Genomic DNA, 18,233 nt, shown 5'->3' on the forward strand with positions numbered 1-18,233 from the left:
TGGAACACTTTGAAATAATATAAAACACATGAAATAATTTTTTTAAAAGTATTTTAGCTGTTGAATTTAAATTTGAATTGTTAAATTTTTTTTTTTACCGTTAAATTTGAACATATTCGATTTTAACCGTTAGATGACTTAAATTCAATAAATTTATAAGTATAAAATTAAAAAAAAAATACAATAATAAAATAGGCATGAGCAGCACTGGGTTATGAATTATGATAATGCGATTTGTGTGGTGGAGAACATGTGATGAGCATTTTAACACTTCAGTGAAATAAGGCAAAGGTTTCAACTTTTTACAATTTGGAAAATACAGAAATTACAGAGAGAGCACCAGAGGCGAAGGAGAAGGAGGTGGAAAGTTGGAAACTTTGGAGTCGATCCGAATTGGTGTGTATCGATTCGTATGGTGAAAGGTATCCCACTGTAGAAAAGAAAATGCGTAGAAGATATTATTAAAAATACAAACACAGAAAGGAAGAGGAGGAATGGCCGTACTCCTTCCTTGTTGGTATTCATGAGAAAAGCTTGAGAGAGAGAGAGAGAGAGAGAGAGAGAGGGAGGGAGGGGACGCAGCTGCTGCGACTCTGTCGGACGCCGTGGTACTAGCTGAGAGATATTATTAGTAAGACAACAACATCCTCTGCGAATCCAACAGCATGTTCCAATCTCCTCGTCCCATGATTCTTTGTTTCCATTTTCTTCTCTGCATTGTCCGTCTTTCATCACTTTATTGAATCTTGTTATGCTCTAAGGTTGAATCTGTTTCTTCTGGGAGATTTCCCAACTGGGTATTCTCTAGTTGTCTGTTTTTTTCCTGCTATGATTATCTGGATTTCCGTCTACGATTGTATTAATTAATTTTTTTTTTAATTTTTTTCATCTGTGATTTGAGTTTCTGATATATACAAATTTTCATGCGATTTCGTGAAGTGGGTTATTGTAATTCTAAATTTTACGAAGTTGGGTTGTGGAATCTGTGATTTCCTAAGTGGGTTTTGATCTATCTTCTGATGGGGTTATTGTTTTCGGGTCGATGATGATGCAGTCTGTAATTTTTTTGTATTTGATTAGTCGCTTAAGTAATTTCTTTTAATGAAGAAGAAGGGCTTCATTTTTCAAGCTGTATATATGAGATAGAAGAAAGACTTGGATTTCCGGGTCCTTTTTCTTACTCTCTGTGGTTAAAGTTATGTTTGTGTTCAGATCTGTATCTATCCATGTTTCCGGTTTGCAGTCTCGTATCTATGATGGGTCTAAGAACGGATTTTTTTTCTTCGTTATGTATTATATAGGTAGAGGTAGAGATTGTTCGACTCCATATCGGGTGTATATTGGTTGGTCTAAATGGATCCGTTGGGTGAAGAGCAAATAGATTATGAAGATGAGGAATATGGAGGGGCTCATAAGCTTCAGTATCAGGGAAGTGGAGCCATCTCTGCGCTTGCAGATGAAGAACCGATGGTCGAAGATGATGAGTTCGATGATCTCTATAATGATGTTAATGTTGGAGAGGGTTTCATGCAGATGCACCGGTCCGAAGCATCACTCCCAACTGGTGGTGTTGGCAATGGAGGACTCCAAGCACAGAAAACTGATGTTCCTGAACCAAGAGTTCAAGCTGGTGTGTCTCAGGACCTGAAAATTCCTGGGGTTTCAGTTCAAGGGAAGTATTCTGGTGCTGGGGCCCAGTTTCCAGAACAGAATCAACCACCAGTGGCGAAGGAGCCAGAACTGGGATCCACAGATTATGTGAGTGGGGCTTCTGGATCACAGAAGGGGAGGGTTATGGAGATGACTCATGATCCTCAAGTCAGACATATGGCGTTTCAGGGGTCAACAACTATGCCCCCAAATGTCGGTGTTGATTCTTCTGATATTACTGGAAAAGGTAATAGTGAGTTTGTTCCGTCTCTGAATCCTGCCAGTGCTGGCCCTCCAGGAGCTACACAGATACTGACCAATCAAATGAGTATCAAGATAAATGCTAATCGTCCGATGGTCAATGAAAACCAAATCCGACCACCAATTGAGAATGGTTCGGCCACGCTGTTTGTGGGAGAACTACATTGGTGGACAACTGATGCTGAGATTGAAAGTGTTATATCTCAGTATGGGAGGGTCAAGGAAATTAAGTTTTTTGACGAGAGGGCCAGTGGTAAATCCAAAGGTTATTGTCAGGTTGAGTTTCATGATCAAGCTGCTGCCACGGCATGCAAAGAAGGGATGGATGGTTATGTTTTCAATGGAAGAGCTTGTGTTGTGGCTTATGCTTCCCCGCAAACCTTGAAACAGATGGGAGCTTCTTATTTGAGCAAATCCCAAGGTCAGGCTCAGGCTCAGCAACCAGGAAGAAGGCCCATGAATGATGGTGGTGGGAGGGGGGGAGGTGTGAATTTTCAAGCTGGAGACCCAGGAGGTAGGAATTTTGGAAGGGGTGGATGGGGACGAGGTGGACAGGGAGTAAGAGGTCCTGGAGGTGGAGGACCAATGAGGGGAAGAGGAGGGGTCATGGGTGCGAAGAACATGGTTGGGAATCCTGCTGGTGTTGGAACTGGTGCTAATGGAGGTGGCTATGGACAGGGCCTTGGAGGTCCTGGATTTGGTGGTCCTGTAGGAATGATGAATCCACAGGGTATGATGGGTTCTGGATTTGATCCAACATATATGGGTCGAGGAGGCGGTTATGGAGGGTTTCCAGGTCCTGCTTTTCCTGGAATGCTTCCTCAATTTCCTGGTGTTAATACAATGGGACTTGCCGGGGTGGCTCCTCATGTAAACCCAGCTTTCTTTGGCAGGGGAATGGCAACTAATGGGATGGGGATGATGGGTTCTTCTGGAATGGAGGGACACCATGCAGGGATGTGGAATGACCCAAGCATGGGGACCTGGGGAGGAGAAGAACACGGTCGAAGAACTAGGGAGTCAAGTTATGGTGGTGATGATAATGCTTCTGAGTATGGATACGGTGACACAAATAATGAGAAAGGACCAAGGTCAAGTGCTGCCTCGAGGGAAAGAGAAAGGGGATCTGAGCGTGACTGGTCAGGAAACTCTGAGAGGAGGCATCGTGATGATAGGGAACAAGACTATGAAAGGTCTGAAAGGGGGGAGCAAAGGGAGCATCGGTACAAGGAAGAAAAAGATAGTTATCGAGACCATCGGCAGAGAGATCGTGACGGGGGTTATGAGGATGACTGGGACAGAGGTCAGTCTTCTTCAAGACCTCGTAGCAGGTCCAAAGCTGTGCCAGAGGATGATCATCGGTCTCGATCAAGGGATGTTGATTATAAGAGGAGACGGTTGCCATCTGAGTGACAGAGTTAGATCATTACATTCTATGGCAGGTCTTTGAGACTGCAGAATATAAATTCTGACTATTACTATATGTAGCTTTTGATACGGTCAGTGAATCTGCATTCTTCTTCTGGGCTTCTACGGGCCTACTGCGTACCAGCAAGCGTCGCTTCTTGAAGGAGAAGTAAGTTCTACTGGTGTGCATAGGAGGGAAGTATCAGTTCCCCCTTTGCTTTTTTATACTGCTTTCTTCAGAACATTTAGCTGTGACAATTAATATTTGTGTGCTTAAAAACAATTAGTAACTTTTAGTAGCATACCGATGAAGATATAGCTGTGGGGTTTGGCTACTCATTTCCTGCGGTTATTATCTTCTTGGTCGAATAACTTTGCTACCTAAGTTCTTCAAGACAATTGCTTTATTGGGTTTGTGATATTTATAGTTTGAAAACTTCTTGTGCTCTGTGACTGGGGAGTTGTTTTTCCTTTCTAGATTTATTTTATCTCTTGAGTGAAGCCTGTGCTTGATCTTAACTAAAAGGTTGAGAAAGATGTTGGCATGATTGGCTATGAATAGCTTTGACCTGCAAACTGCAAGATTAATTGGGGAGGGAGTTGTGTGATGTCCTTGTTATCTAATGCGTCTCATGCCTCTAGGGAAGTTAGTTACACAATGGATTGGATACCGTTAACTTTGATTGCTATGTTAATTTTTTGTCTTGATCTTCGTATTATTATAGTGGTCGCAATAGATTATGAGGTGGTGTCTTGGCAAGTTATTTTATTTGATGTCTATTGACATGCGGGTTTTCTTTTAACCATCATATCCAGGGAGTAGAGTGGGCAACTCCTTCATTTCATGATTGAATCAGCCTGTGCTGGTCACATGGTGGAAGATGTGTTACATGGATGCGTTGCCAACTATGCAAAAGAAAAGAGTGTCCTCGAACTAGTGAAATATTTAAAGGAGACTTGTCATTGTGCATGTAACAACTTAATGTCTTTGTGTAATTGTAGACTTCATGTATTAGGTCCACTTGTAATCCCCCCTTCTTTTGTTTCTATGCCTGTATTAGGATTTAGGCTTAGCAACGAGCTTGTAAAAGTCATGTACAATGTGCTTAGTTGTACATGTTCAGCATGTTGTAATTGTTGTTGCCTGCTCTGTGCGCTATAGGGAGTTAGGATTGAGCGATTGATATGCTGTAACAAGAAGCCACCATGCTAAATCGTAATTAGTCATAGTGATATTTGTACAAACCAGTTTCTGCTGAAGCCACTTCCTGTAAAGAATCTTACTTCCTGTGTATAATATGTAACTGTGAGTTGTGTTTGGGTTTAGGGGTTGTGAGTAGCAGCTGCGTTGTAAATGGGTTGGGACGGAAACAGTTGTTAAGACTAGGGTTTGTTTTTCTCTTCAGGGAGACATATTCTGTGCCCCTTGTGTACATTTTTTTGGACGTAGTTTTGTACTTCAGAGATTTCATGTTGTCGATTTCTCAACAATGTATCATTTAGTTAGGTTGTCTGAAATAGTTGTTTAGACAAGTTGTATTGTTTCTCAACAATGTATTTTACAAATTTGGTGTATAGTCATGTTTAGTGTATGAGAAGCTGCATCATTCTTGAAGAAGGCATTCACTGGAGGAGATTTGATTTACACGTCTTCCTGCCGGCCGGCACTACTTTCTTTGCTGTATCTTGATTCTGTTAGTATACAGTAATTCTGCACATACTATGTAGCCCTGCTGCTGTTTGAGCTCTGCCATTGTAATTTTCGTTTCAAGCTTCGTAGTTGGCTATTCAATTTGGAGTATTGAAACTCTAGGTGCGATTCAGAGTTGATAGAATAATGTCACAAGCGGAAAGCCGCATTTCTTTTCAGATTAGTCTTTTGAGCTATAGCTTTTATCTTCAAGCTCTGTTTGTCAGTACGCAGTAGTTGAGGCCGTTCATGTCGGTTTTTTCTGTTGCGTCATAGTTCTTAGCTGCAACTGTTAATTCACAGATGGTCTTTCATGTCTCTGCAGTCTCTGCCATTTTAAAACTGCTTGGCTATGTTTATTTGAATCTGCGAATGGTTTTTGCTTCTATTTGATCGTAGTACATACGAGCGTGTGACAGCGGTAGACGGAGTTTTGGTTTGCATGCTTTGTTGGTTTGTTTCTTTCCCGATCCAGTGCTTCGATGCCTATCGTTGTTTTGTTTTGTTCTTTCTGGGATTTTCGATTACGAATCTTGTGGATTTCTTAGCAGCTGGTTTGATTATTATTTAGGCAGTGCACTTTAGAACCAGATCTTGGCAGTGCCATTATTTATTTATTTATTTATTTTTTGGAAACTGGGAAATCCATTACTAGGGCAAAAATGCCAAAACATACAAGGAAAGCCTACAAAAAGGCAAGCAAATAACTAGGCAGAAATTTAAGCCGAGCGGTGTAGGGAGGTACAAGAAGAACGACGCTGCAACAATGCTAATGCGTTGCCCCTTACACTGCCGATAAAACAATTAAGGAGGACAAGGTAAACCATCATTGTTAAGAACATGCACCAATGCAGATGGAGGTTGAGTGACCCATGTTACATTGCACATCTTCGGATTTCTCACGAATTTGATAGGCAAGATATGGATTCGAAGGAATCAGATTCGATTATAAGTGCCTTCATTCTGCATGAAGGCACTTTATTTCCTAGTTGAATTGCTGTAACGAATTATACACCCCGAGTCCCTATAGGTAATCTTCGTTGGAGAAGAACTTACATGCAACTGTAATACATGTCTTCTTGCAATTAAGATAGATTAGTCTTCTTGGGTATATTTCAGTCAGCTCTAGTTCTTGGCAGTTGTTTGTTCAAAATTTTCAAACTTAAATAACGAGGGTTTATTATTATGGTCTAGTGAACAAGTGAAGTCTGGACGAATTTATTCATCCATCCTTTAGTGTATATATATCGTTGTATAATAAAAAATATAATGTGAAGAAAATCGAAACATTGGATAAAGTTTAGATTTCAGATGGTGCAAAACTGCATTGGTTTTTTTTTTATAGTAAGTGAATTACAAGCGGAATTACAACACAAAAGAATAACGTTCTAATTAGTAAGGTCTAAATATTAGTTCAATTACATTAACAAGAAGAAGTAATTTTAATTAGTGCCTAGTCTAACATGTTTCAAGCTATCTTCACGGCATGTACGTATGTACGAGCATTCGCTGGTGTAGAAAAAGTACTAATACGATCAATCATTTCATGAGCCTAACGTTATTCGTAATAATATCGAGCACAAGCGTTTGCATGGGAATTATATAGTATACTATGCATGCACGCACGGGGCTTAGAACAATAAGGAGGCGGCGACGCCAGCGGCAACAGCTACTCCGGCGGAGAGCTGTGCAACGGTGGCAGCGCTAGGTTTAGGACCCTCGGCATTACCACTGGCAATGGAGCCAAAAGCTGAGGCAGAGACAGGTCCACCAACGGAGCCTGCGGCAACGCTGTCGGTAGCACCACCGGGAGAAGGAGCCTTGGAAGCACCATCACCGGAGCCACCAACGGTTCCCACATCGTTATTGTCTGGGACTGGTCCCGCCGAGGGCACACCAATGAAGGTTGGGAGGCCGGGTTTGGTGGCGGCGGCGGGGGTGGGGGCGTCAGCAGCGAAAGCCAACCCCACGGTGGCCAACAGAACAAGAGCAAGAACAACAACTTGTTGGCGTGCCATTTTGTATGATTAAAAGGAGGGGTAAGTACCAAGTATGCGCGCAGTTGGTTTTGGTTGGTGAGTTTGAGAAACACTGCAGGCTAATGGAAATTGGCGGTGGGTGGTGGTGGGTTTGGGTGAGAAGTGGGTTTATATAGGAATATTGGGGTGGACGGAGATTGGTGGGCGTGGAGGGCGTTGCGGCGTAGAGCTAGGAAAGCCATCGGTGGCACCGTGGCGCGCAGTTTGTTATGAGCTAATTTCAGTTGGTACCGTTATTTTTTTGTTGGAAAATCTTTGTGAGTTCCTTACCTTGGTCTTTTGAGGTTGCATCTATATTTATTTTCCAAGTAAAGATTAATTTAGAATGGCTTCCAACTTATTAGATGGTACAATGCCATCACGTGACACTGACAATTAGTAGTACCAATCAACAAGTGCATGACGACACATGACAGTGTAATTATTAAAAAAAAATTACTCTACCACGTGTCATGCACATGTTGGTGAATACTACTAACTGTTAGTGACACGTAATTATATTGTATCATCAATAATTTATCTAGCTTATTTTGACTTGCCTTTTTCCAATTTTAATTTATTTATGAGCCCTTTTAATCTTTTACGCATGCCAAATTAACATAACTATTAAATTTAGGGTTAAAAACCTTTTTAGTCGTTGTGTTGGTACTTAAAATCTCTCAAATGTAAGAGCCTTAACAGAAAAAGAGTCGGGCCAAACAAACCAATCCGGGTCGAAGACCATATGGTGCATATAAAGCCCATACGTAATACGACATCCAGAAGGTTTCCCACTTCAAGCGGTCAAAATCTCAAACCCCAAACCCTAAGAGCAGATGCTTTAAACAGAGAAGGTCGTAGAGCTAGTCCGAAGAGGGAAGAAGAGGAGTGAGAGTGAGGGGAACAAGTGAATCGAGAAGCATCGCGGTTCGATTTGGGAAGAGGGTGTTGGTGCAGCAATGGCGCTGGCATTCGACGAGTACGGGCGGCCCTTCATAATACTGAGGGAGCAGGAGCACAAGTCTCGATTGCGCGGCCTCGATGCTCAGAAGGCCAACATTTCCGCCGGCAAGGCTGTCGCTCGCATCCTCCGGACCTCCCTCGGACCCAAGGGCATGGACAAGATGCTCCAGAGCCCCGATGGTGAAATCACTGTCAGTAAGTATCTCTCTCTCTCTCTCTCTCTCTCTACAACTCTTACTCGCACGTTTCTGCTCGATTCGAATTTCTGGTTGATTTTTGTAATTACTGTGTGGATCTACGTGTTTGTCTTTGTCTGTTCATTGTGATTTGGGTTCGTTTCCCCTTCATTTTCTTAGTTTGTCATGATTTTTTCACTCTGAAATTGTTAGGCTTGAATTTCATATGCTATTCTGAGCACTGGGTTAGTGTGGGTTTTACTCTGATTGTTGTATTAATAACGGTAGTCGGCTGGTTAGTTTTTGCATTTTCGTGCCTGTACCTGCCCTGTAGTGTTGGGATGTTGGAGATGGCATTTGGGGTGAAGCACCCACTTAACTGGAATATAGGCTTTGAGGTCAATTGCTGTTTTAGTTTTAAGATTTGCTTAGCATTGCCTTACCATTTGTTTATCTCTTTCAGCAAATGATGGTGCTACGATTCTGGAGCAGATGGATGTCGACAATCAGATCGCGAAGCTGATGGTCGAACTATCCCAGAGTCAGGACTATGAAATTGGTGATGGGACAACTGGAGTCGTTGTGTTGGCTGGTGCACTTCTAGAGCATGCTGAGCGGCTGTTGGAGCGCGGTATCCACCCCATTCGTGTTGCAGAGGGATACGAATTGGCATCCAGAATAGCGGTCGACCATTTGCAGCATATATCACACAAATTTGAATTTGGTCTGGATAATATAGAGCCTCTGGTTGGAACTTGCATGACCACTTTATCGTCCAAGATGTAAGTGAACCTTTTAGATTTTCTTTTCACTTATATGTGTTGCTGCAGTTTGGTCATACTTATGATAGTAAGTTTACTTCACCACTTTGCTGTATGATGGTTTTTGTCATCATAATGTATGGATAATTTTGTACTCTGAGTAAAAATTATGCTTTCTTTTTTACGAGTTAGATAAGTTTCATGGTTTGTTGTAATAGTGTGCTGTTATTGCACCCCTTCCCCATTTGCTAATTTTTAATAGATTGTTCTGTCAAAGTGTCTTTTATTGTCTTTCTATTATTGACTTGAATTAAAAAATTTCTTTTTCATGCTGTAGTGTGAATCGGTGCAAACGTGCCCTTGCTGAGATTGCTGTGAAGGCAGTTTTGGCCGTTGCTGATTTAGAGAGGAAAGATGTGAACCTAGATTTGATAAAAGTAGAGGGGAAAGTTGGGGGTAAGTTGGAAGATACTGAGCTGGTATATGGTATTCTTATTGACAAGGATATGAGCCATCCGCAAATGCCAAAGTACATTGAAAATGCAAAAATTGCTATCTTGACTTGCCCCTTTGAGCCACCAAAGCCAAAGACAAAACATAAGGTTGATATTGATACAGTGGAAAAGTTTCAGACTCTACGTATGCAAGAACAGAAGTACTTTGACGACATGGTCCAAAAATGCAAGGTCAGATTGCATCCCTTAGTTCTATAATGTTATGCTATTAACAAAAAGTTATGAAATTCATGGCTACAATGATACTTATGGATAATCATTGGATGCAGGATGTTGGTGCTACCTTGGTCATCTGTCAATGGGGGTTTGATGATGAAGCAAATCACCTATTGATGCACAGGAACTTGCCTGCTGTCAGATGGGTTGGTGGTGTAGAGTTGGAACTAATTGCAATAGCTACAGGTATGCCTTATTTTGAAGACTATTTAGCAGTTGAAGTTTGGTGGATATTTTTAGCATGCTATGGATTTATACTATTTTGTCATCGTTCTCCACCAAAAACTGATATATGTATGTGTTTGTAGGAGGAAGAATTGTGCCCAGGTTCCAAGAATTGACACCCGAGAAATTAGGAAAGGTATATCTCTGTAAGAATATTGTTTGTTATTTAATTCTTAATTACAAGCAATTTCACATAACAAGTGTTCATTATTTCCAACATATTTTTATTTTTGAATTCAATATTTTGAATTTAGTTAATACATTATACATATATTTTCCATTCTTGTAAACATTTATAAACCCTAATTTGAAGTGTTGTTTTTAACTCATTAGGCTGGTATAGTTCGCGAAAAATCATTCGGCACAACAAAAGATCGAATGCTGTACATCGAACACTGTGCAAATTCAAGGGCTGTGACCATATTTATCCGTGGAGGTAGATTTCTTTACTTGTCTATTTCCTGTTACCTCCAACTTGATTCAGCATGTCAACTAAGTGAAAATGATGCCAATAAGATTAGGTAGCACAACATATGAAATGAATTGTATGCATGGTTAGCAGATTTTGCAATCTTAGTCTTGCTTTTTGTTATCTTTCCCAGTGTTATGGTTATTCTTCAAGCCTGATGTAAAGTTCTTATAAGATGTTTTGGTGTTTCTTTTGGCTCATTAGGTAACAAAATGATGATAGAGGAGACTAAGCGCAGCATCCACGATGCCCTCTGTGTTGCTAGGAATCTCATCCGCAACAATTCTATTGTGTATGGCGGTGGCTCAGCAGAGATATCTTGCTCCGTTGCCGTAGAGGCAGCAGCAGACCGATACCCAGGAGTTGAGCAAGTATGAAGATAGTCACGCCCCTCATTTCTTTGCATGTATATAAATGTATTAAGCATATTGTTATAATCAAATCTTCCTTTCCTCCACAGTATGCCATTAGAGCATTTGCAGATGCTTTGGATGCTGTTCCTATGGCGCTTGCAGAGAATAGTGGCCTTCAACCCATCGAAACACTATCTGCAGTGAAAGCTGAGCAGATTAAGGTAAATGAAGCATGATAGCCAACTTACTCGTGACCCTCTCTCCCTCCCTCTCTCTCTCTCTCATGTATGGCTGTGATTCTGAATTTTGATCATCAATTCGAATTGTTAATGCAGGAGAACATTCCCTACTATGGAATAGACTGCAACGACGTCGGCACTAATGATATGCGGAAGCAGAATGTCTTTGAGACATTGATCGGGAAGCAGCAGCAAATCTTACTGGCAACACAAGTCGTGAAGATGATACTAAAAATCGATGATGTTATTTCCCCCTCTGATTACTAGCCTGTTTTACCTGGGGATGATTTTGTGTAATTTTGTTGGCTTGTTTCAGAATTTTGAGTGACTTGTTTACAACATATGGTTCGCTTGTTGGAAACTTGTTTGTAGAATTTGGAGTTGCTTTTTTCACTGATTGTAGTATCATCACTCCTCTGTCTTAATGCATTGCTGTTTTTGTTAAGCGTTTGAATTATCGTCCAACTGTGACCATATCGGTTTCATCTGTGCCCCTTGAGGAGAGTTTAAGTTCTGGCCACGGAACGTCTTCTTTCCCTTTGTTTCATTGGTGTGAGCTAGGCCAAGTGATTGGGGATGAATTGGAAGAAATTGGCATCAACCTGTACTAATTCATCTATTTGTTGGAATAACAACGGATAAGTTTCCTTCACAACCAATCTATTATTTCCTTCCGCTTAGAAGATTTTTGGAACTTGACCTTCGTTTTTTTACTTTCATTCTAGTGAGTTATCCAATTCTAGCCAATGACCGTGGTCATTGAGTAATTCCGAAACTTATAGTACAATCCATGACTGTAAAAAAACTGAAAAATGCTCTCGTATTATCTATTTTTGTAGATCTACCCCAATGTCAGTAGATAGAAGAGATGCCATCCTGCTCATGATTTGTCAGTCTTCCCAGTGTGCATGTTGCTCTCACTGTCTGATGATGAAAATCATTTCATATGTGAAAACTTGGGACTTGAGATTTTGTATTCATAACAATATTTTTAACTCTAGATAATATTAAGAAGGATCCAGCTTCCCATGAGCGGCTGCTAGGATTTATTATCTGCATCCAACATCATAATCAGTAACGCTTATGGAGTTTTGCTGAATTTAACGATTGGATATACGATTAAGAATGCAAAGGATCTTAATGAGTCGATGTATACCACTTAAAACGGGATGTATATTATGCAATGAAGTATACTAGGCCTCTAAAATCAGAATTAAACTATGGAATTAAAGTTGTGGAGAATGAAAAAGCTGCAACGTCCCATTTCCTTTTTATCCATTTCTAAACTAACCTCTGCCGATCATATAGTTTGCCAATTGTGGAGGGTACAGTGATAAGATTGATTATTTAAGAGGCTTGGTGACAACAGTAATGGCAAACTGGGGGCAGAAAAAATAATTGTGAGCACTTGGGTTGTCTGTGACTGTTGAAATAGATGGAGGCAACGTGATTTAATCCACGCCTGCATGTTCTACAAATTTGTCAAAACACATATCCTCTTGAAAATCATCCACTTGTAGTATGTGGAAGAAGAAGATGATGGCCCCATAAATTCAGTCCAGTGAGAGCATTTATTCGCTCACAACTTTAGCTCAACTCATCTGTAACCACTTCACCAACCCCATGTGAGTGATGGTCCAAATTTGGAAGAGCAACATACATCGCATAATAGCGTAACAACGACGTTTCATGCTAATAATACAACAGTGGGATACTCGTGACATGCAATCTTTTTTCAAACTAGGACTTCAATGCAAGAAGAATATATGCTTAGTTTTAACAACTAATTATCTATCTCTTCCATCATGTGAATAAAATAAATAAAACATATGATTGTACACAGTCCGTAACACTAAAAAAACTCGAGAAAAAGTAAGAAATTAAAAAGAATCAAAGAGACAGAAAGTTTGTATGAAATTCTGCTTTCATTTTTTAATATTCAATTATATCAACACTTTGGCCTTGTTTCTTTCACGATCAAGACATATTCAGAAAGAGTTGCACATAATTCTCAAAGGTGAAAAGCCAAGGTTGAAATTACCAAAAGGTTAAAAGCGAAACACTGGTTGTATTATACAAGAAAAATGAAAACCCTAGCTGTTGTAATTACAGTTGGTCTTATTTTTCCCATTTTATCATTCCTTCACTGCAATGGTCAGCAACGCGAGCCCTTCTTGCACCTGAGCGAACCAGCTCCGGCAGTGAGCGAACTCACGAGCGACGACGGTCTCGCACTCAGACTCGATGCTTTGGAGTAACTAGTAGATGCTCCGGCACCGGATGCTGTGAAGAACGCACCGTTTAGCAGCAAATCTCCTGAGGACCTCCAGTTCCATTTGCTCCACTCTTTCTGTGGTGCATCCTCATGCTTGGTAACCTAAAAGTAATTATTCAATTTTTTTACCTTATAAAATGTTGATTTCGACAAGAATTTTACTGAGAAAAAGTTAATGTAGTGCAGTAATTAATTAATTGAAGTTATTCTTTGCAGCATTGGGGTGCTCACCTCTTTGTTGAATCTATCATTTGGTGCCAGAAATCTGTTGCCTTGGCTGTTGATGGTTGGAGAAGCACTCCCACCAATTGCATACATTTCCCAATGGGTGTAGTCATTGTTCACCACATGAAAATTCCCATGTCTACATCTGCATAATTCAAAAAAAAAAACCTTGTTAATTGACCTTTCCACTTCAAAACCCAAGTTTACCCGTAATGATAGTTTGATACTGGAATACAGTCACGTATATATTCAACTCACTTTATAAGTAAGAATTAATCTTTTAACATGTAGACTGATTGTACCATGTAGCCATATTTTAGTACTGCACAATAATTTTGTCTAGGTATATCAAATCAAATGATTAGAATGAATAATTACCTTGGCATCCTCTGAATAAGCCCTTCTCCAAAGTGGTTGAATGCAATGGTGACCTGCATATTCTTGTCCTGAGTGTAGGAATCACTGTGCCCCAAGAGCATGACCTTGTTATGGTGAGTCATGTAATTGTTTGAAATAGTGATGGAGGTTGATCCATGGATAGCATCAATTAGCCCGTCACGGCAGTTGGAAAGTGAGTTATGATCCACCCAAACATGACTACCACCAAAAATGGAGACCCCGTCGCCGTCGGAAAGCGTCCGCCACCCAAAGTGCTCCGGCGAGTCCCTAACGTAGGCGTTCCCGCCTTGCTTACAGTCGTGAATGTTTAATCCGTGGATAATAATGTTTGTCACGTACTGTATCGTAATGCAGGGCCCGCCTGCAATGTGTACGCTACTTCCTCTGCCGTCGATTGTCTTGAAGGAGTTCATCATCAGCTCTTCGTTCAACTTGATCGTCATGTCACGCTGGAAGATGATCCAGAGTGGTTCGTTTTGGATCACGCCGTATCGGAGGGTTCCGGGTTTAGGGTTTACAGGATGGTCGCCTGAGTCCGTCACCACGTAGATTTTACCGTCCCTGCCTCCAATGGCGTGCTTTCCGAATCCAATTGCGCAGTCAGCTAGCCGTTGGCGGTTTTTCTCCCAGTTGGGGTCACACCTCCAGCAGTCGTCAATGGGGTTTCCTGTGCCACATGAAAGATAACCCAAATTTCTCCTTGAGGCATTGATGCTCCTGTAAAAAGAGAAAATACCCAAAAATAAGTACACATTGATAGTAATCACCTGCTTTCACCCGAGTAATTAATCAGAAAGTCACTGTGCAGACACAGTTGAAAATGTATAAGTGACAATGATATTGACATTATCAATAGTTTGTTCGCAAGACTAAGTAAATAACAATGAGAAAAATGATTTCCGCACTTCTTTTCTCCCATGCACATTTCTCTTTTATCCATACCGTTGAATCAAATAAATCAAATAAGAATTAAAAGACAAAAGCATGAGCGCATAATGAGAAAACAGAAGTGCGTAAGTGATTTCCGTTACTATAGCTCTATATCTCTACAAGTCTGGAATATCATACTCTTGTACTTCTTGCATCACCAGTTCAGGATCTTTGACAGGGGAGGAGGAAATGGTGGTTGGGATTAGGAGAAGGGAGAGGAGCAAAAGAGAGAGTGGCATTGCCATAATTTCTTTACTTCTCTGCTTGAAACAAAAGCAGAGAGAGAAGAAAGTAGGCAGAGAATACTTGTGAGGAAGTTGAGGGAAGGTGAAATTATATATAGGGGACGAAAGGGTTTAGGAGCCTCAATATTATACAATATAACGGAATGTGGGGCCATCCATCCATGATTTCTGATCCAATGGGTCCCATTACACTAGTTTGGCCGTTAAGTAATCTATCTTACAAGAATTTTTGCAAGCAAAATTGCTGATTTTTATTAATCTAATCCACAATGTTTTTGTTTTTGGGTAACGATTTTATGTTCAGTTGTTAATCAAACTTAATACCTGCTAATAACTTTGTAATTGTACCATAATGCTAACAAGTTACATACGCGTGAATAGAAGGACGAAGTCTAGCACCGGTAAAAAACCAAACCAATAACCATGCAATAGTTTATAAGAAGTTGTACTATTCTTCATATTGTCATTTGGTTTTATGGTAGAACCTTACCTTAGCAAAATGAGTAATCAAAGATTTTCTCGTAAAAAAATTTGAAGCAAAAACATTGAATTTTGAAAGAAAAAAAAAAGTTGTCATATCAGATAAAAACATAAGAGGAAAGAAAAGAAGTTATGCATTATTTTCTTAATGAACTATACACCGACACTTTTCTCAATGAAACTTGTGTCGGCATGATGTGGTAAATTTTGTAGACAAACTTCCCTTCTTTCTCCATCACATTTCACAGAACAGCAACAGCCTGCTTCTGTTGATCTTGTTATGGCCATTCCATCGTCCCACTGAAAGCAATGTTCGAATAATATAAAATCAAACACAGAACTTCAAGTGCACATAGACTTGTTGAGCCACGAGTTCCTTCGACAAGTTTAACATGTTATGTTTGCAGTGAAAAGACTAGAAGTGGTGTGACGAGCACATGGAGGAATCTGATAGTGTATGGCTTGTGTAAAGTTTGAATATAGTTCTTCTCTTTCTAATAGTGAGAAAAGTTAATTAGATAAAGAAATATAAATACCCGATTGACTTTTATGCCTTGTTGCATGTGGCAATTTGGCAATGACCTCACCCTTTTTTACTTAATTTATTGAGTTGATAGAACGATTATAAAAGTGAAAATTTAAACTGAACAATAACAATACAACGTGCCAGTTATCATCAGATATCAAATTTATTATGTATACATTTCGAATCGAAGATTTTTCACTCGCAAACAAGCCGTGAAAACACAAATAAACCCTAATATTAATGGTCTAATTATAGTGTGTTGAATTTAGGATGAGCAAAAACTCATTATGTGAACGAGAATGAGTCGGGCCTTTTTGAGCCTTTTGAGGCCACATGGATGGTCCGTACTATCGGTCCATGTGATGACGTGGCGTGTTTCTGTAGGGTAGCCACGTTCTCCCATGTGAGCTTTGTTCCCTAAAACTTTCCGGACGTGGGTTCCATTGTGATTGGGGTTCAAATCTGAACCTTCTGATATTCAATTCTGAGGCCCGTTAATGCTGGTAGTTGATCACGTACGGAACTACACCCGCCAATGTAGAAATAAGTTTTCTTTCCCAATTTGGATATTGGCCTGAAGTTGCATTGCATGCGGTTTGAAACCTTGAAACAAAGGGCTAATGACATATTGGCTACATACAACTCGAGTCAAAAGCGATTAAATTTGAAAGCTGTAAATGCTAAAGAATGTAATCTCACATCAAAAACTACTTAACAATTTAAATTTAATGGTTATACTCCTAACTGTACTCAAATCTTTTACGAAAAAAGTCAACATATATGATAGATCCTTATATATCTGTATCATATGAGGTGGTGAGATCCATACAAGTCCTATGACATTATTCTTTTTCCCTTCCTCCATAGGAGAGCTAGCCTTCGAATTACTGTATATCTCTTGAAGGAGGTAAGAAAACAAATATGATAGATCCTCATAAGTCAGTATTGGATGATTATATTTTATACTTTTAATTATTTCTTGCCGTCCCACTACCACATATGAGATAGAAAAGGGTTAAAATTGAAGGGGAAAAAAAGAGGAAATGAGCTCCATGCATGCAGGGTGCAGGCCGATAAATTAACTTGTTGGTCTTCGCAGTACGGACTGCAAATGGGGAAGAAGATGGAGTACTCGTTGAAAATAATGTAGGGTTGGAGATCTCCTCAACTGGATTCCGACAGTGTTTGATCAAATCTGAACCCTACAATGATAAACAAAGTATTTTTGTTCACCACCCTTAAGTCGTATTGATGTTGTGTGACTTTAGATTTTGAAACTTTTACATTATATAGATTAAATTATATATTTATTGGCAATCATCGCGTTCGGGGTCTAGTACCAATTTAGAGTGGTGATAAAAAAATGCACTTAGAATTTCAACTTATACAATCCTAGACAATGTTGAATGTGGATGGTTTGGAATGAAGGGCAAATCCCATTCTTGCAATTTGTACGAGTCCATCTCCATCCATCCAGAAATACTTATTGCAGTGTGTGAGTGATGGTGATAAGTGTGGTGACTACTACTGTTAGGTCACATGCTCCTCATCCACTCAACACGTGTCAGGGATATCATATTACCATCTGGTAAATCAGTACAAATATCATGATTAAAGTATTTTGGATCGTGCTTACCAATTATTTGGCCCAGAAAACAGAGTGGATATCTTGCTTACCTAAATGCGTGTGCTAAATTGCGGCCATCTCAGATAATATTTCACCCTTAATTGCCTCGACGGCAAACGCTAATTTGTGCTTATATATGTTGTAGGTACTACCGTACTAGGTGTTTAAAAATTGGTGCTTATAGCTTTGTAGGAAAAGCTCATTTGATCAAGCAGCTAAGCTCAAACGATTAGCATATATACACATATAATCATACAAAAATCTTAAAGGTTAGGCCCACGTATTAGAAAACTTTTTTTGTGAGTACCTACAACACTTGTAACGTGTTACAGTTTGAATACGCAATAATGTTGATTCATAAAAATAAAAAAATACTGTTATAATTTGAGTAGAATTATAACACCACGTAAGGGTAGTGACATTTGGTGTGGGTTAACTACCTTAGAAGTTCACAAACTGCAGTCCCCCTTAAAGTTATGTAGGGTTCATCTTTGGCAATAGTCTCTTTCAAAAGTACTTTCTGATCTATTGAGATTAATTTAGGTTATTTGCTCCATCTTTCAGAATTTTTCACATCCCCAAA

The 18,233-nt window shown here is 39.9% G+C and overlaps 4 protein-coding genes across 5 annotated transcripts; 2 read left to right on the top strand and 2 right to left on the bottom strand.

The window, feature by feature from the left end:
• Nucleotides 1-240: 240 nt before the first annotated feature.
• On the top strand, nt 241-4,910 carry LOC103403092 (uncharacterized). 2 transcript variants are annotated; one of them, XR_524136.4, is made up of 3 exons: nt 241-631; nt 1,302-3,487; nt 4,135-4,910. XR_524136.4 is itself a non-coding variant. In XM_008341915.4 (2 exons), exon 2 carries the CDS (start codon nt 1,354-1,356, stop codon nt 3,322-3,324), a length of 1,971 nt encoding a protein of 656 aa, XP_008340137.3. In that variant the 5' UTR covers nt 241-631; nt 1,302-1,353; the 3' UTR covers nt 3,325-3,766. The 2 variants fall into 2 exon arrangements, 1 of the variants encoding a protein (XP_008340137.3); XM_008341915.4 differs by lacking the exon at nt 4,135-4,910 and having other exon boundaries at nt 1,302-3,766.
• Nucleotides 4,911-6,639: 1,729 nt separating this feature from the next.
• Nucleotides 6,640-7,026, bottom strand: LOC103403336 (anther-specific protein BCP1). The gene has a single exon (XM_008342148.1). It carries the CDS (start codon nt 7,024-7,026, stop codon nt 6,640-6,642), a length of 387 nt encoding a protein of 128 aa, XP_008340370.1.
• A 780-nt stretch (nt 7,027-7,806) lies between these two features.
• On the top strand, nt 7,807-11,388 carry LOC103403093 (T-complex protein 1 subunit epsilon). Its single transcript, XM_008341916.4, has 9 exons — nt 7,807-8,184; nt 8,629-8,947; nt 9,264-9,612; nt 9,711-9,843; nt 9,966-10,018; nt 10,216-10,318; nt 10,556-10,722; nt 10,812-10,925; nt 11,040-11,388. Exons 1-9 carry the CDS (start codon nt 7,986-7,988, stop codon nt 11,208-11,210), a joined length of 1,608 nt encoding a protein of 535 aa, XP_008340138.3. The 5' UTR covers nt 7,807-7,985; the 3' UTR covers nt 11,211-11,388.
• Nucleotides 11,389-12,849: 1,461 nt separating this feature from the next.
• On the bottom strand, nt 12,850-15,108 carry LOC103425513 (probable pectate lyase 5). Its single transcript, XM_008363605.4, has 4 exons — nt 14,911-15,108; nt 13,822-14,559; nt 13,450-13,588; nt 12,850-13,320 (listed from the first exon to the last, which is right to left on the bottom strand). The coding sequence occupies exons 1-4, from the start codon at nt 15,015-15,017 to the stop codon at nt 13,099-13,101; spliced, it is 1,206 nt and encodes a 401-aa protein (XP_008361827.1). The 5' UTR covers nt 15,018-15,108; the 3' UTR covers nt 12,850-13,098.
• Between the last annotated feature and the right edge of the window lie 3,125 nt (nt 15,109-18,233).

Source organism: Malus domestica, chromosome 16 (assembly GCF_042453785.1).
Source record: "Malus domestica chromosome 16, GDT2T_hap1".
Lineage (NCBI taxonomy): Eukaryota > Viridiplantae > Streptophyta > Magnoliopsida > Rosales > Rosaceae > Malus > Malus domestica.

Bases quoted from the DNA above. Each gene is read 5' to 3' on its own strand.
- LOC103403093 (XM_008341916.4), top strand. From the start codon at position 7,986: ATGGCGCTGGCATTCGACGAGTACGGGCGGCCCTTCATAATACTGAGG. The intron at 10,019-10,215 runs GTATATCTCTGT...TTAACTCATTAG, and splicing joins CACCCGAGAAATTAGGAAAG to GCTGGTATAGTTCGCGAAAA. The intron at 10,723-10,811 runs GTATGAAGATAG...TTTCCTCCACAG, and splicing joins GATACCCAGGAGTTGAGCAA to TATGCCATTAGAGCATTTGC.
- LOC103403092 (XM_008341915.4), top strand. From the start codon at position 1,354: ATGGATCCGTTGGGTGAAGAGCAAATAGATTATGAAGATGAGGAATAT.
- LOC103425513 (XM_008363605.4), bottom strand. From the start codon at position 15,017: ATGGCAATGCCACTCTCTCTTTTGCTCCTCTCCCTTCTCCTAATCCCA. The intron at 13,589-13,821 runs GTAATTATTCAT...TGAATTATGCAG, and splicing joins CTTATTCAGAGGATGCCAAG to ATGTAGACATGGGAATTTTC. The intron at 13,321-13,449 runs GTGAGCACCCCA...AATTACTTTTAG, and splicing joins ATGATAGATTCAACAAAGAG to GTTACCAAGCATGAGGATGC.
- LOC103403336 (XM_008342148.1), bottom strand. From the start codon at position 7,026: ATGGCACGCCAACAAGTTGTTGTTCTTGCTCTTGTTCTGTTGGCCACC.